The sequence below is a fragment of the Macaca fascicularis genome, chromosome 14 (assembly GCF_037993035.2).
Source record: "Macaca fascicularis isolate 582-1 chromosome 14, T2T-MFA8v1.1".
NCBI classification, from domain to species: domain Eukaryota; kingdom Metazoa; phylum Chordata; class Mammalia; order Primates; family Cercopithecidae; genus Macaca; species Macaca fascicularis.
In genome coordinates, this window is record NC_088388.1 from 17,177,306 (window position 1) to 17,195,900 (window position 18,595).

At 37.7% G+C, this 18,595-nt stretch overlaps 2 protein-coding genes across 2 annotated transcripts; one reads left to right on the plus strand and one right to left on the minus strand.

Annotated features, from left to right (window-relative positions):
• Positions 1-3,006: 3,006 nt before the first annotated feature.
• LOC102144943 (olfactory receptor 5W2-like) lies at positions 3,007-3,945 on the plus strand. The gene has a single exon (XM_005578879.3). The coding sequence runs from the start codon at positions 3,007-3,009 to the stop codon at positions 3,943-3,945; it is 939 nt and encodes a 312-aa protein (XP_005578936.1).
• Positions 3,946-14,192: 10,247 nt separating this feature from the next.
• LOC107127356 (olfactory receptor 5I1) lies at positions 14,193-15,170 on the minus strand. The gene has a single exon (XM_015435297.3). The coding sequence runs from the start codon at positions 15,123-15,125 to the stop codon at positions 14,193-14,195; it is 933 nt and encodes a 310-aa protein (XP_015290783.3). The 5' UTR covers positions 15,126-15,170.
• Between the last annotated feature and the right edge of the window lie 3,425 nt (positions 15,171-18,595).

The window sequence follows — 18,595 nt, forward strand, 5'->3', positions numbered from 1 at the left end:
ATATTTCAGTGTAACGCTGGGATATGATAAATTATGTATGCATAATTTTAGTCATAGCAGACTTCTTGTGATATGAAGAATTGTATATAAATGAAATGGCCATTAATAGAGGATTGATCAAATAAATTAATGTACATAAATAGAAGTGAATGCATTGTCCTCTAATCATATTGCTTATTTATATATAAAATGTGTTATTCTAACATCATTTTTGTTTAAAAAGCAGAAATCCAATACCATAGACAACAGAACCTGCTTATCCTTATGCAATGTGATTATGCCTACTTTTGCTTTTTTTACTAATATCTTTATTTTTCAGTGTATTGCAGGAGTGTTGTTTGTACATTTGTGTGTTTGAGGGGGGTATTTGTTTTTTATAATGTGCAATTAAAAGAAAATACCTGTGTAGAGATTAATGAACTTGAAATGATCAATACTGGTTGACTAGAGTCATTTCACTATTGCTTTTTAAATATAATATTGAGCATAAGCTACATAGAAACAAAAGGAATACTTTAAATGGTCTGTATTTTTTTTCTCAATCATTACCCAACCTATATAAAAGACCAATTGTTAAACCACATTTTTTTTTTTCTTGAGATGGAATCTCGCTCTGTCACCCAGGCTGGAGTGCAGTGGCACAATCTCAGTTCACTGCAAGCTCTGCCTCCCGGGTTTACGCCATTCTCCTGCCTCAGCCTCCCAAGTAGCTGGGACTACAGGCGCCCCACCATGCCCAGCTAATTTTTTGTATTTTTAGTAGAGATGGGGTTTCACCGTGTTAGCCAGGATAGTCTTGATCTCCTGACCTCGTGATCCGCCCACCTCGGCCTCCCAAAGTGCTGGGATAACAGGTGTGAGTCACTGCCCCTAGCCAAACCACATTCTATTTGTCACTTATTCCTGTGAGAGGAAGTGTCCAATACCCAAGAGTCATACACAGAGCTACGTATACAGTCCAGGTAGGTCAGGAGACAATACTGAACCCTTGTGCAGAGGGGGCTGCCTCCAGTAAAGAAATCAGAGCTTACGGATCAGGTACTAATTTTTTTGTTATTTTTCTGGTTTACTTTTATATTTCTTTAGTTCTTTCATTATTTTCCAATAAAAGTATCATATAAAACTAAATGAGACTGTAAAACAATGTGAATACTTATTTTAATCACTTTAAGTATTATTTCAAATATATATATACACACACACACACACAGCTGGCAAGGAATGGGATAAAATGCTAGCGTTGGCTACAGAGATGTTCAGACATTATTAGCATTTCAGTATCTTATCTGTACATTTATATATATTTAAATGTTATATTGTAAAGAAAATCATTATTTTTAAAGATGTGTCTACAAGGGCAGCTTTTTAAATAAATTTAGACTGAAATATTAGAGACCTGCATGTTGATCACTAGACCATTATTCAGATGTCATCCTTTTTCTGTTTTTTATCTACCTCCAAGTCTACTTTTATTCTATCTCACCGAACAGAGGGAGACATGTATGATATTATACAAGATATAATTTGTTTAGGTGAAATGTTACAATGGGATCAATCATTAAATTGGCCCCCCAAAGACAGCCAATTATTTTTAACTGAAGTCTAGCAGGTTTCAGAGGTATAGAAGAGAGGAGTCAAAGAAAACAAACAAAAATTTGTTACAACTTCCTGGTAATTGGGATGGGGAACATAGTTTAGAAATGAATTTGTCTGAGGTTAGGAAACTGCGGACATATCAATATTCTTGCACATCTAATCTATTGGTGAATGGATAATGTGGATTCTACTTGATCAGGGAAGAGGGACCCATATGGTAAACCATAGTCTCTTTCTTTTTTTCTTTTTTCTTTTTCTTTTTTGAGACGGCGTCTCGCTCTGTCGTCCAGGCTGGAGTGCAGTGGCCGGATCTCAGCTCACTGCAAGCTCGGCCTCCCGGGTTTACGCCATTCTCCCGCCTCAGCCTCCTGAGTAGCTGAGACTACAGGCGCCCGCCACCTCGCCCGGCTAGTTTTTTATATTTTTTAGTAGAGACGGGGTTTCACTGTGTTAGCCAAGATGGTCTCGATCTCCTGACCTCGTGATCCGCCCATCTTGGCCTCCCAAAGTGTTGGGATTACAGGCTTGAGCCACCGCGCCCAGCCCATAGTCTCTTTCTTACACCTCTGCTCATCAGTGCCACAGCAGGGCTGCAGTTAGTTTCAAAGTGTTCTTTATAATCTCCTCTGAGCAACAGCAGCTTTCAGAGGAGAACATAGTTAGCTCTGGCATATTCCTGTCTGTCAACTCTAGCTTACTGATCATGGAGACCCTTCTACTCACTTCTCATGCAACCATCACCCTTTCTACTCCAGTGGTTTGTGAACTACAGACTGTCTCCATCCCAGTGACAATAGGATGCAGGTTTGGTTATTAACGCTGGGTAGGACCTGGGGGGTTATTGGGAAAGTGGAGGAATGTTATATGTAAGAACCTGTCATTGCTCTGCCTGCTCCACATTTTTGGATGATGAGAGAAACATACGGGATACACTCATTACCTGCACCTATCACTTAACTTTGCTTGTCTGTTATGAGATATCACAACATTTCTACAAAACTAACAGCAAAGGCAACAACAATAATCTTGTCATTAGATGTGGGTTATCTAGTCGAACTAATTACAGGAACTCTCACCTTGAACTCTGAGGACATCAATTTCCTAGTCTGTAAAAGAGAAGTAGCAAAAATCACCATAAATAAATAACACATAGGTTTTCATGAAATTAACATGATTTACTTTAAATGAAAGTGTACTACAGCCTCTGTACAGTGCCATACAAATGTATGAGATATTACCGTGATCATTTTGTTGGTTTTCACTAAATTGGATATTTTCTAGTAGATTGTTTATATCTTTATTTTTAATCACTGAAAAAAGACCATCAGTTTGACTATTAATATAGTAAGATAACGTTAACCCTTCACTTCCGTTTTCTTCTTTCAAACCAGGGATTTCCAGCTCTGAATGATGACCCTTAAGAACTGCACTGTGTTTACTGACTTTGTATTCTTAGGACTTTCAGGTACACAGGGTATGCAGCAGGGGCTCTTCGTGCTTTTCTTCCTAATTTATGGCATAACTGTGATTGCCAATCTAGGGATGATCTTTTTGATCAAGATGGATCTCAGACTTCACACACCCATGTACTATTTCCTGAGCAATTTGTCATTCTGTGATGTCTGCTACTCTTCCACTGTCTCTCCCAAGATGCTGGCTGATTTCTTATCGGACCAAAAGTGGATTCCATATAATTTGTGTGCCGTTCAAATGTATTTTTTTGGAGTCTTTGCAGATGTGGAATGTCTCATGTTGGCTGTCATGGCCTATGATCGTTATGTTGCCATCTGCAATCCACTTCTTTATACGATCACTATGTCCAGGAGTATCTGCACCCAGCTAGTGGCTCTTGCCTATGTTGTAGGTTTGGTGGATTCTGCAATCCACACCTGCTGTACATTCAGATTGTCATTCTGCAATTCTAATGTTATCAATCACTTTTTCTGTGACATCCCACCCTTGCTAGCCCTCTCCTACTCGGACACATTCATTAATGAGATAGTGATGTTCACATTCATTGGCTGTATTGTGGGGTGCAGCATTGTCACTGTCTTCCTCTCCTACAGCTACATCATAATTACCATCCTTAAAATGAGCTCACCTGAGGGCAGACAGAAAGCCTTTTCTACCTGCACCTCCCACTTGATGGCTGTGGCTGTATTTCATGGCACACTCCTGTTCATGTATTTCCGACCCAGTTCAAGTTACTCAATGGAAACAGACAAAATGGCGTCTGTTTTCTACACAGTTGTCATACCTATGTTAAATCCTCTGATCTACAGCTTAAGGAATAGGGATGTGAAAGGTGCTCTGAAAAAAGCAATGAACACTAAATTATGTTCTGTATGAAACTGTAATTTCCATTAAAAAATAATAAGTTCATGTATTAAAGTTCATGTATTTTGGCATAGGTTTCTGTAGTCTCACCCAAGCAGCCTTCAAGGTATTTTAAATTTCTTACCATTGTGCTTAAATTGTGTGTAGAGGGGGCGGGAATTATTGGTCTTAGTCTTCCTTCTAAACCAATGAGGAGTAGAAATAGACTCCTTTTGTTGTTTTGCAGAGAAGGTCCTTTCGTATTTCCCCACTCTGTTCGTGACTATGCCCCAGTGAACTGTTGTGGGTTATAGTGAACCCGCTTCCCTCACCAATTCAACAAACCCTCCCTACATTTCCAATTCCATAAAAAATGTGCTGAATAAATACAGTGGCTCATTCAAAGGGACTTTTAGAGAATCAAACTTAGTCTGGTTTGTGTCCTTCCTAGGTACAAGTATCACCCTGTAAATGTCTAGCATATACTTATAAGTAAATAAGTAGTAAACAAATAAATAAAAATAAATAAGAAATCTCTCACCCTAGACATGAAATTCCATGAAGGTAATGTCCTTTCCTATCTTGTTCACCATGATTTCTACTTTGTTATTTTTAATGTTCGACTGCAGGATCCCATTTATAAACAGCTATTCAATAAACAATGTTCCTCACAAAATTTATGGAAAAAGGAGACTTTGTAAATTTACCAGAAAAAGAAGTCACTTTCATTTCATTCTAGTATATTCACCTTGGATGAAATCCATCTATACCTCTTGTCTTTTGGCCTAGGTTTGAAATAAGTTGTCAGAAACAGAGATCATCTGATGTACTGAACAGTTTTTCTCAGATACTGTGTTCCTCATTATACCAGCAGACATCCCCAGGATCATCAAGCCCAGATTTTTATTACACCTCATAGTCTCAGCACCAGGTTCTGGACTTCCCTCCTGCCCTTACTCTGGGGAACAGACATGCTACTTTTGACAACCTACAGGACTGCACAACTGAAGTGATAGATCTGGACCTTCTCCAAAGGTCACTGGAAAAGCAGCCTCAATCTCCCTGGATGAGTTTATAGCATTATACTATGTTAATGGTACTATGTTTCATGGAAATGTATACGTGCACATGTTTTAACTCACATGAGCCATGTGAGGTAAAATTTCAAAACTGAAATGCCCAATTGATATAGGTTAAGTTGTAAAGTACGTCCAATGGAAAAAACCCACAAATGACAAGTCATATTTACATTAGTATATCATTTATAACTTACATTGCTTCTTTGCATATTTATGAAATAAACTAGAATCCTATTCTAAACAAAATATTAATAGTGGTAATCTCTAAGTGATTGGCTATTAGGTAATCCTACAATATGTTTCAATAATGTAATTAATGGCATATATTGGTCTCACTGAAATCATTTAGAAATTAACCAAGTTATGAAAAACAACACGATTTTTGATTCTAATGATTATTTGTTTTATTTTAAATTTTGTCGTGAAGGAAACACAAAGGCACACATCTCTGGTGCTAGGAGGACAAGGTAATGAATTATACAGGGTTTCATTTAGGTCTTCTTCCATATTGCATACATCATTTTAGTTATAAATTGCCCTGAGTGTTACATGCTTCAAAGCATCATAAGAGTGAAAGAATTAATTAAAAACATAAAACTTTTAGCAGAATATTTGTTTTGCATTACTAATTGAACAGAATTTTAAAACAAAAATATTTTACTGTCTCTGAAATGTTTCCTTTCCTCTGTAATTTTGAATAGCATATTGATTGATCATAGAATATATCACTTATCAGGACCTTTTCATCACTTTGCAAACCAAACTCAATGTACTTTTTAAAAAATGTATTAATTATATTCATATCTTTGAAAAACTAAACACACTTGGGTCAGGCATGGTGATCCATGGTGGCCCCCAGCGCTTTGGGAGGCTGAGGCAGGCAGATCCCTTGAGCTCAGGAGTTTGAAACTAGCCTGCGTAAAATAGTGAGAGCCTGTCTCCACAAATACAAAAAAAAAATTAGGCAACTAATGACTGAAGCAAGTGATTTAGTATCTATTAGCTATGGTCATTCCTAGCATTACTTTTGAATAATTAAAATAGCTTATTCTTAAGATGTGACTGTCATAACTGTTTATGATAATAAATTAATTGATATATTAACATGCCCTCCAAACAGAACTTCTAGAAAAAGATAAGAGAATGAATTCAGGCCATTGAAAATTCCTCCTCAGTACTAATAGAATGAATTTAAAATATTGAAAGTTAGCACATTTAATCGACAGTGCCACACAAGAAAAATAGTTGAGCCGGGTACAGTGGCTCATGCCTATAATCCCAGCACTTTGGGAGGCCGAGGCAGGCAGATCACTTGAGCTTGGGAGTTCAAGACCAGCCTGGGCAACATAGCAAAACCCCATCTCTACAAAAAAAAATAAATAAAAAATTATCTGGGTGTGGTGGTGTGTGCCTGTGGCCCCCGCTACTCAGGAGGCTGAGGTGGGATGATTGCTTGAGCCTGGGAGGTCAAGGCTGCAGTGAGCTGAGATTGCATCACTGCATTACAGCTTGGGTGACACAGTGAGTACCTGTCTCAAAACAAAACAAAAACACCTAAAATACTCATTTTATATAAAATGGGCTTCGCTGTCCATTTTTCACATATATATGTAAGACAAAAGGATACTCCTTATTTTTTTACCTTTTCCATTAAAGACGACAATTTAATTGTCTTCATGCATTACCAAGACTGTATGTAGTCTTAGTTTGATTTGTTGTTTGTTTTTATTGATTATTTTATTTCATTTTAAAAATTGATAAATATAGGAGAAAATTTAAGATAAGAATTTGTACTTCCAGTGTGGCTGACAAGGGTTCACATCTGTATGTGAACTATCAGTCACTCTCAGTTACATGTTAGCTGTGTGACCTTAGTTTACTTAACATTGTTAGGTCTCAGTTTCCTCATTTCTTTAACATGTGTTTAATATGGGCATTATAAGATTAAAGCTACAAATCTTTGTCTCTAAGTATAAATGTAGATTATATTATGTCAGCGTTTATGTGTGTTATATGTTATATATGTTATATATAACACATATGTTATATGTTATGTTATATATAACATGTGTTATATGTTATATATTCATATATGTTGTATGTTATATATACACATATATACACACACATATAAACTTCCTTGATTAATCTCAAGGATTAGATATATATCAAGGATACTTATCTGTCTATCTATCTATCTGTCTATCTCCCTAACGTTGGTCAAGGGAGTTTCTAAGAACATACTGGGCCTGCTCTCAGGTACTAACCTCCTAGTACTGAAAGAAAGGATGGAATTGTTCAAGCATCTTGTTATGAAACAGTCTGCAGGCACCATCTTCTTCTGTCTGCTTTACAGCCTGCTCACCCAGTTGGTCACACTACAGTTACCAATCCTAGCGTCGGGTCATATTTCTAGCTGGCTGCCAGCTACCTTAGGGCTTCTTTCTTCCGATCCTGGCTAGAGCTGAGTAGAGGTTTCTTCATGGCTACCCGTGCCGGCTGCACCATTCCCATGTTTAGGTCAGAAGACTGAAACTATACTATTGATTTAAGTCCCAGACCCCACGATCCCAAGAAGTCAGTTTAGATAATTAATCTCAGAGTACCTCATTTTGTGTTATGCTGTGAAATTTTATCCAAAGGGCTGTGGCTGACATGCCACGTGTAGATACAAAGGAATCAGTATCTATTCATTGTGACGAACCCATGCACTTAAAACATTTCCTATTCAGTGTTTAGGATGAAGCACATGGTTCTTATTAATTTCAGGATGCTATTCCAGTCTTCACGATTGAAAGCGCACATTGGCCAGAGTTCTACCTCACCAGTGTTCTGTATAAACAAATCCCTTCTTGTTTTAAAAATCCATCCCGCTGCAGCGCATGAAACTCTGTTCTAGATTTACAACCCAGCAAACACTTTCACTGTCAGAGGCTTTCCTCTCTAGTTTATCCCTCTATCCCACTGTTCATCCTAACCATTGAGTTTAACACTGTTTTCACACTTTCCAGCCATAACTTCCATCTAGATTATACCCCAGTAGTCAACTAACTTCTCTCCCACCATCTGTAGGCTCTGGCTCTCATCCCTAGCTCTGAGAGAATAGCTTACCTCAGAAATTTTAGCTATTTGCTTGCCAATCAAGAGATTTCAGACTCAACATATTCTAGAGAAAAACTTTCATGAACCAAGTTTTAATTTATTCAATGTTCAAAAACTGTCTTTTAAAAAACCATCACACTTAAAAATATCTTGTGATAATCACAGCACCACTCCAGAGGATGAACTAAAAATATTGCAAGAAACATAAATGGTTTCTTCACATTGAAGGCATGTGATCTAAACTTAAAAAAAAATCAATATTACACATATTTATTTCATAAAAATTCACTCAGAATCTACAGTGGGGAAGAAACTATGATAAAGAGGCAAGGTATCAAATAATGAATGAGAATTAATGAATAATTTTGGTAGAGGGATAGAACACAGGCACGAAAACTACACAGTAAGATAGAAAATAATGAGTCTTAAAAAGAGAAGCATATCAAATGTCCTAGTGAGAATTAGAATACAAATTCTCATCTGAAATTGAAGAGAGATTAAGAAAACAAAATTGCCTATGGATTAATATATAAGGAAGGCTTTTTAGATTGAGGAGGATTTAAACAGCTAAGATACAGTGTACCTATATTTACATGAAAATCAAAATTAACTGATAAACAGTCCCAGTGAACTCCATTTATTTTCTGTCATGGGAAAATAATTATACTATGCCAATTGTTTATTCATTATTGGGAATAATTGAGATAAAAGTATAGCCGGTCTTTTTCCTTAGTTCAGCTGAGAGCTTATCACACAACCATGAAAAATTAGGCTTGCAGGCGATTTGAAGGGTGAGAATAATAGAATTTATTGGGCAAAAAGGAAAAAAGGCGGAATAGGGACTCTCTGTAAAGCCAGAGTTCCTGCTGGTCTAGGCTTCCCCCCTCACAGTTTGAATTCCAGGTTCCACCCAGAAAGAGAAGGGGTCAGGCACCTCCACACTGCAAATGGCATGGACATCTGTGGTTCCACCTCATTGTGCATTCCTCCCAGTACATAGGCCCATTGGAATTTTGCCAGGGACCCCCTCCCACCTGGTTGTCTCATTCCTCCCTCTAAGAAAGTACATCTAACTGCCCTTAGAATGAGGATAAGGATAAGGATGAAGACTGATGTTTACTGCTTCCTGCTGACAGGGGGCGGTGTTCTGTGGAAACAGTAGTCAGAGTTTCCTCAGAGGCCTATTTGAGGGTTTGCAGCATGAGGGGCCATTGTCAGAGGTTTCGGTTGCATAACCGTTTGGACTTTGATGACCCGAAGGCAAGAAGAGACAAATCAAGTTAATAGAAAACATGTATCAAAACAAAACAAGGGGGAGGTAAGGACAGTTCAAAAATCCCGAGGCCTTTTACTAGTTTGGGTAAGTAGAGGGAGGCCAAAAGCCCAATCGGTTATAAATAAATAAATAAATGAATAAATAAATAAGTAAAACTTCACCCTTTTGCTGACATGTTGGGCTTCTGGGTTCCCTTCCCCTGAGCCCAGTCCTAAGCCAACCAGTTTGAAGTTTGAGAAGTTAATTCTTTCCAGTTTGGAGGATGCATCTGAGGGGAGTATCCCACAGTATGGAGACACAATTACCTATCTGTGAAGAGAGAACCAAGGAGGAGAAAGAAAAAAAGAAGGCATTTTGGGCAATTTTTTTTTTTCAAAGGAGTCCCATGGGTTCAGGATGCATTCGAAAAGAGTCCAGACTCAAGATGAATGCTACCAATCTAGAAAGAGGGGAGTAGGCCTCCCTGGTGCCTTTCTATCCCTAGCAGATACTCAGGGTATGTGAGGGAGAGAGGGAAGAGTCTCCTCTTTCTCTCTTCCGTCCTTTCATCCCTAAGTCCTGGCGACCTTGGCAGGTGCCGCCATAGGTGTTAAAGTGCTTGCACCCATGAAGCAGGGGGACTACAGGGTGGGAACTATCCACTGTATCCACATACATCCTATCTCTCCTGCTTTCAGTAGCCTTGGAGTTCCCTAGACCTCATTTATGCCCTGGATACCAATGTGTCCTTTATCCCTGAAATGGGAAGCTTGGCTTAATTGGCAGGAATTTGTTATTGTCTGGCTCTGGATCCCTTAGATCCAGTTTTCCTTCCTAGGGCTTTGACCCAAAGCTTGGAATTGAGTTTGGGACAAAGATGTGTCTCAGCGGGGTTGCATGAACTCCTTATCATATGCCAAATGCTAAGGTCAAACTGTGGGACTGAGCCCTCTTCCAACAAGGGAGAGAAAAGGATGCCTTGTGACACACCCAATTAACTAGTGGCTAAAGTTATGCTTGCTAGGGTTTGGGGGCATGGTGCTTGGTTTTGCTTAGCTCCCTTGGTCTTACTTTCCCAAAAGAAAACCTCCAAGTGATGAGCGTCTCATTTATTCCCATCACCTCGCAGGATTTGTAGGATACTTGTTCAGAATTAGAATGTTGATTCATATTTTTACATTACCCAAGCCTTTTATTCTTTCTGGCAACCGGAGATTGCTGGTTGGTTCACAGGAAAAAGCAGGATTTGTCTGAAATGTAGCCAAAAACTTAAAAACAACCAGTAAGTTTGGAATTTAAAGACAAATGTATGATAAGTTTTGGAACATAGTTTCTCTCTCTATACAGTCCTCCTTTTTTGTTAAAAACACAAATTACAGTAGTACTGAGTTGTTTGCAAAATAGACTTTAGTCTTGTACTTGGTCTGATAATTTGCATAAAGCACAGCAAGAATGATTATTTCTACATAGTCCTTTTGGATTGGCTGTGATGAACTCTGTTCCACAAGGAATCTCAGGTAAGACCTTTTAAAGCCAAGCTCAGCCATGAGTTTGTATCCTCAAATACTTGTGAGTTGGGTGATCCTCTTCTCTTAAAGTTCCAAGAAAAAATTATAGCTCCTAGGCTTGTTAGAAAGTTACATTCTCTACTGACCATAGGTCAGGGACACTGTACAGGGACTGTGTAAATGGGGGCATGGGGTCAGTCTCAAATGAGGCTTTTACCAGCTCTGCAAGTCAAGATTGACTCCTTAAAGGGAAGCATACCCTTCCAGTGAAAGCCTTGGTAAAATAACCAGTTTCTCCAATTGTGTCTTCTTTCCAAAGAAAAATGGATTATTATTGCACTGATGTAACTATATTGCCGTAAATTAAGAATACTCACAGATAGTTTCCAAATTCTAGAGAAACCAGGTAGAGAGAAACAAACATGCTCCAAATCTTGATCACAGGATATATATATATACACACCTTACTCAGTTATTAAAAGTCATAAATACTTCAAAATAAGTTTCCTTGATTCTGAAAAACAAAACATGAATCAGCAATGTTCCAAGCAAAAATTAAAAGACTGCTTCAGTTTTCTGAGTTCAGTCCATTTAGTTAACTCTTGTTTTGCTTGATATTCACGAACATTTCAGCTCTTCATGAACCCTGTACATTTTCTATTAATCCAATATCACAATCTCCACAGTTATCAGAAACTTATATTTGAAAGCATGAGAACTTGTCAGAGTTCTACAACTTATTATAAACCATCTTTTAAAAAGGATTAAAATAAGACAACAATAGTCTGTGAATAAAAAAATGTCCAGAGTAGTTACAGTTAGAAACATGATTGACAAAGAAGTTTGGTTATACCTCTGGTTTACAATAACTTAGCAACCTTAATTATGATTGACAGCATATACTCAGGCATTAGAATTTTGGAAATCTCATACAATTTTGGAACATATATTGGCATTATTCACAAAAATAAAACCTAAAGGAGACTGAACATCATTTTGACAATCCCATGTACCTAAACATGTGAAATAACCCTGTTTACCTCTCTTTTCTGAACACTCCAGGGGACCTCTGAAGTATCTGAAAAACCAAGTGTCAGGAAAGACAATTTTGAAACCGAAGTTTGATTTTGGGAAGGCTGTTACACATTTGAGGTTTAAAACACTTGATGTTATGAAATAGAATTCCAGATTACCATACATTATTTATTTTGCCAAAATGATGACTCAGAACTTTTAAAGAAGCAAAAACCTTTCATACACCTTTACGAATTTTGCTAAAGAGTAGTTAGTGCCTTAGGAATACCTTGTTGTGCTTTTATTTCAATACTTAATTTACAGAAAAACCATGTAGTACCCTTTTGAATTTAGTTAAGATGTTCACACAGAGAACCTTAAGAATATCTTCTTGCCTTAAGAATACCTTGTTGTGATTTTATTTCAATGCTTAATTTACAGAAAAACCATGTAATGCCCTTTTGAATTTAGGTTGATATGTTCACACAGAGAACCTCCTCTGCAAGGTTAATTTCCATAATCCTTCCACCACTTGTTTGAACCTTCAGCTTTATCTTACCCAATTTAAAGCAATCCTTTAACCCTAGACAAAAATTTACATTTCCACGCTTTTTATAACCTTTTACTAAAAAACACATTTTACCGTTCTTACACACCTTGTATGTAAATTTATTTCCCATAGTCTCAATGACATGTTATAATGGTAACTCCTAGCAATTTTTAATTTTAATGTAAAACCTGGTAAGTTGTTTTAATTGTGTGCTAAGGGCAGTCAAGTTTTGATTCCCAGCATTATTAAGGGCTTGGTTAGTTCCATCTGTCCCCAGACCTTACCAATGTGCAGCTGGCAAGTTCAATAGCTCTCAAAACCCCAAAAGCAGTTTATAACCTCAAAACACTTATCAAAGCTTGCATCTGACCTGCATATTTTAGCCCACCTGTTTATATTTTAATGACACCTGCATTTTACCAATAATCTTTAAGGCTGTTTTTATTTCTCAAAGATTAAAGTCACATGAACTGAAAGGTACCACAGCTTTTATCTTCCCTTTAAAAAATACTAGATCCAAGTACGTGTCTTCTTTTAGGCCAAATTAATTAGAGCTCTTTTTACAGACATCATAACACAATACAAACACAGACAGGCAGAAGAAAACCAGTCCCCACAAGATCCTTTTTCACAACCAAACCTTACAGAGAATAAACACAGGGATCCTTATCATTCCTAGCCTAGCAAAACGTCTTCTAAAAGAAAAAAGAAAAAAAAAATTTCAACGTTAACTGCTAATGGGTGGATAAAAATGCCCGGGTAAAAAACCTCTTATTCTCTTGCCAGATGTTCCTCCACCAGGCAGAGAAGCTTAAGCTTAATTGCTGTCCAGTGGAATTGAACCCCAGTGGGTAGGGGAAACAGCAGTGCAGGGCCCTTGGCCCATGCATCCCAGCCCCCAGCAGGGAGGGGAGAGCAGGGAGTGGAGAGCGGGGAGGGGAGAGCGGGGAAGAAAGCAGGGAGCCACCGTTGCAGGTCCTCCAGAAAAAGGAAGGAAAAGGACCTGGAGCCTGGAGGTCAAATTTCCTGGCACAGTTTCCCCTTCTTTCAGAAGTCCAAGGAAAAGCCTTAGAAAGGACGGTGAGAGGTTTGAGTGTCCATTTCACTCACTGCTTATCAAGCCCCCACGATGTGCACCAAGAATATTGCGGGACTTTTTCCTTAGTTCAGCTAACAGCTGGGTCCTTATGACACGGCCACGAAAAATTAGGCTTGCAGATTATTTGAAGGGTGCTCATAATGGGATTTACTGTGCAAAAAGGGGAGAAAGAGGGAACAGGGACTCTATGCAAGGCTAGAGTTCATGCTAGTGCAGGCTTTCCGCTTCACAGATTAAATTCCAGATTCCACCCAGGAAGAGGAGGGGCCAGGCTCCTCCCCACCGCAAACACCTTGAACTTCTGTGGCTCTAGCTCAGTGCACACTTCTCCCTGTACCTAGGCCCATTAGAGTTTTGGCAGGGAGCTCTTCCCACATGGCTATCTCAAAAGCTTGTGGTGGAAAGAGAAAGGGAGTAAGAATATGAGGTATAGGAAATTAAGTGTAAGGTAAATCTTCCACTGAAACAAATATTTGAAATTTCGGCTTTAAAATAATAGACGTAATATAAGTGATATGAGAGGGCCTCTAAGGTTAGGCTTTTGCCCTATTCCGTGGTTGAGGATTCATTACCCACAGATATGGAAAACATTCATATTAAACTGACTTTTCCCACCGTTAGAACCAAGTCAAAGAGGAGGTATTGTTGAAATGGTGTCAGGCCCAGGTTCATCTTAAGAAAGCAATTTTCGGCCAATCACTTTTCTAAAAGCATTTTTGACATCTTTGTTCCTTAGACTGTAAATTAGAGGGTTCAACATAGGTATAATCAAAGTATAGAACACAGAGGTCACTTTGTCAATATCCAGTGAATGGCCAGTGCTGGGGCGCAAATAAATGAAGATCAAGGTACCATGATAAATAGTGACCACAGTCAGGTGGGAAGCACAAGTGGAGAACCCTTTTCTTCTTCCCTCCACAGAACCTGTTCTAAGAATAGCTGCCATAATGAAGACATAAGAAAGGAGAACTGTTAGAAGACAGATTGCTTCCACAAAACTGGCAAAGACCACCAGAATTATGTCATGCATGTAAGTGTCAGTGCAGGACAGAGAGAAGAGTGGGGAGATATCACAGAAGAAATGGTTAATGTCTCTGGAGCAGAATGACAGATGGAAAGTGTTCGTGGTATGAATAATCGAGCTCATAGTGCCCCCCAAAAATGCCCCAATTGCAAGCTGGCAACAAACCTTCTTGGACATAATCACCGTATAGAGCAGTGGGTTGCAGATTGCTATGTACCGGTCATAAGCCATGGCAGCCAAGAGGAAAGATTCTGTGTCAACCAAAGAGCAGAAAAAATATAACTGTGCAACACAGCCATTGTAAGAAATGGCCTTCTTTTCAGAAACCAAGTTCACAAGTAATTTGGGGGCAATGACAGAAGAGTAGCATGCATCTATGAAGGACAACATGCAGAGGAAAAAGTACATAGGAGTGTGCAAGTGGGAACTGATTGTGATTAATAAAATCATTCCAAGGTTCCCCATCAGAGTAACAGAGTAGATGGTAAAAAATACTGCAAAAAGGAGACTCTGAAGTTCCAAATGGTCGCTGAATCCCAGAAGAAAGAACTCAGTCTTCACAGTGCCATTCTCCGGCTCCATTATCTGCAGTGCTTCTGGATTTCTGGAGCTGTCACAGTGACAAAACAAATGTTAATAATAACCTGGACACTTGCAAAATTAAAAAAAAAAAGAAAACAAAAAGGTCAAAATCAGTAAAACAGTGATTCTAAAACCACTTAGGCATCCTGATACAACTAGGCATATCTATAGGTAATGTAGTGTAATGCATCAGTTTTCAATTATTTTTTAATTAAACCAATAAGTTACCTCCTCTATTCCTTAATGCTATTGCTTTCCACGTTAAATTGCACTGCTGTCAAGCCAGTTGCTAAACTCTAAACTCAGCCTTCACTCTTAATTTCTTCAACTCTTTCATCTACCACTAATGTTCAGAGATAGTGGCTAACCATCTTGCCCTGGCAAACCCTAAATAAATGGCCTCTATGCCTGTCTATATTGTCTTTGTTTATTTCTACCACATACTTGTTGCTGTTCCAGATGAAGCCTTGTGAGTAGAGGAACAGAAGCTCTATATTTCTCACCTGGAGGTGTGGCATCCTCTCTGAGGAGTAAACGAAATCCTTAGGGTTGTTTAACTACCAGTGATCAAAAGAGCAAAGATTCTGAATTCGTTATTTCAGTGACTGAGTCCTAGCTCTGTTGCTGAGTAGCTCTGTTATTCAGTAGCTGTAAAACCTTAGACAAATCACTCACTTAGTTTCAGTTTCATCAACTATAATATGACAATGATAGTACTTTTCTCATCAATCATAAGTGTCAGATGCATTTCCTTCCATAGCCTCAATATCCTCACCATCTTGTTCATTCATTGTTATAACGTAGCAAGAGAGCAATTCTGGATCAATCCAGAAGTGTGTGTGTGTGTGTGTGTGTGTGTGTGAGAGAGAGAGAGAGAGAGAGAGAGAGAATCTGGAATCCAACCTATGGAAGGAGTAAAACTACATAAATCTTCATGTTTGCAAATACACCATACACCATATTCATCCCGGCATGTACATTAATGATAGCAAGGACTATTTCCAGGTTCTTCGTAGTGAAAAAGTATTAAAACTTGAATATGCTTACCTATGTAACCCTCTGAGTTATCTCAGCTTTGACTGTCCTTGCTCTAGTTTGCAACTCTGAATTTTATTAATAGATAAGTAACAGCAAGGCAAATACTTGTGCACACACATGCAGATTTTGTCTAGTGAAGAGACAACTGATTTCCCTCCAGTTGATACCATGGGTTTTGGAATTCTTTTTATTACCAATTATATCAATCTAGTTAATGTTCTTTCTGATTATGATAAAAAGGTGTTTGATTAGATTTTTTGAGACAAAAATCCTAATGTTGTAGACTGAAGTGAGAATGTGTAAACCAGTGTAGACGCCTATAAAGAAACATTGCAATGAAACAAGGGAAACTAAAGGGAAGTAGATTTCAGGTAATATTTTTACAGATACAATTGACATAAATATCATGATATGCTAGATGTTTATGACTTTTAGTAATAGTATAGGTACTTTAATTGACAAAACACAGTTGAAGGGATTAACCTCAGAGAGGAGGGGCACATTCTCCCTACAGATGAAAGGAAGAAAGGGAGTAACTGATGAATTCCATGTTTATACTGTAACTTTGTGAGTGAGTGTGTATTTATTTTCTATTCTTTATTTTTCTCTGTAAAATATAAACTATTTTTTAGCAATGAGAAGAAAGTGGTAGAATGAGGCCTTAGAATAGTGAATATTTGAAATAACTATTAGGGAGACAGTTGTGTAATATGAAATATTAAAGCATAATTATATATGTATATATAAAAATAAGCATACAGAGTTTAAAAATATGACTTATACAAATATAAAATGAGCATGTTCCACAATTTTACTTAATTATTTTATCATAATCAAAAATAACATTCTAGCTTTCAGACCCAAAGATTTTTCAACATGTAACACACTTTATTTCTCCATATCATGTGGTAGACCTCTCCTTCTTAAAATTTTCTTCTCCCCTTTCTTCTTGATCTTTCCTTTCTTCTTAAAATGTCTACCTCTTGTGGCTTCTATACACCTATCTTGATTTCTCTCCTAATCTCAACATGCCCCTATTCAGCCTCCTTCACGTGCAGTAGCAATTTCTTAGGACTTTCCTCCTCACCATGCATACTCTCTGTAGTTAATTCTATGCATTTTCTTAAAAATACAATCTATACAGTGATCGTTTTCATATATCCAATCCAAAATCATCTGTCCATCTCAAAGTTGGCTTCCAAATAGGCACATGTACATTTCAGCATGTCTAAAGTAAAGTTTAATTGATATCACCTCCTACAACTTATGCCTAATCTGTGATCACTATCTTTGCGTACATCTTTACCACCTACACTCCTGGTCCAAGGAAGAAGCCTCCCCCTAGCTAAAACATAACCAAGATCCACTGATTCACTTTGGAAAATGTGGAAACTGTGCAATATCTCTGCTTTATTATGACTGACATTGCATTATTTAACATCACTCCTTTTCCCCCATTTGAACCTCTTAATTGGCCTCATTCCTCTAGTCTCTCCCCCAACCTACATCCAAACATGCTACAAAATCTATATGAATGCCACTATACAGTTATCTGTACAAAATATATTTCGGTCATGCTGCCTTCTTGCTTAAACCCTTAAATTATTATCTGTTTCCTACAGACTTGCATGTAAAAATGTCAGATTTGACATGTATTCTCAATTTTATTTCATATTCTCCATCCCAGAACCCAATCTCACAAGAGAACTAAAATCTTAAATCTCCTGTCTTTTCCTGCCCAATTTGTGGCAAGTTTTTGATATAACTAAATATCCATATTAAAATTTTATGTATATTTATAGTTAATAAGCAGAAAATTACTATTTGAGAAGTTATTCTCTGGGTACAGATAATGAAATGTAAATATAAGAACCTTGGATTCTGGATTATTACTCAATGTTTATTTTTCTACCTTCTGTTTCCAGCTAGCTAAATTAGATGAGGTCTGGGTAAGTGTGGTACACCTGGCATTAACAATTTGAATTTGTAATTCTCAAAGTTCCTTTAATTATAATTTAACTCTCAAAGATCTTTAAAATATGTTAAGGATTCATTGTTTCTCTATTTCATAAGAAAGGAATTGATAATTGCAAGACATTTAATGAACCCGGGTTTACATAGCTTTACACTGAAAGACCCAGGGCTAAGGATTAGAATTCCTGTGTCACTGGGCTAGTGCACTCTCTAATAAATCTTGCCTCCCAGAGATTTAAATGAGGGAGAGATGGCAGAGTTGAAAAAGAAGATTAAGTTTATGATATCATCTCCTAAAAAAAATCAATAGGCTAAATTTAATATCGGGGTATTTGTTTAAACATTAGTTAAAATGGGTTTGATGTATGTACTACAACAGAAAAATTTACATATTATAACACAGAAACAGAGGCAGTAGGATGTGGTGAGTAAAAGCAAGGTCCCTGGAGTCGGATGGC

Bases quoted from the DNA above. Each gene is read 5' to 3' on its own strand.
- LOC102144943 (XM_005578879.3), top strand. From the start codon at position 3,007: ATGACCCTTAAGAACTGCACTGTGTTTACTGACTTTGTATTCTTAGGA.
- LOC107127356 (XM_015435297.3), bottom strand. From the start codon at position 15,125: ATGGAGCCGGAGAATGGCACTGTGAAGACTGAGTTCTTTCTTCTGGGA.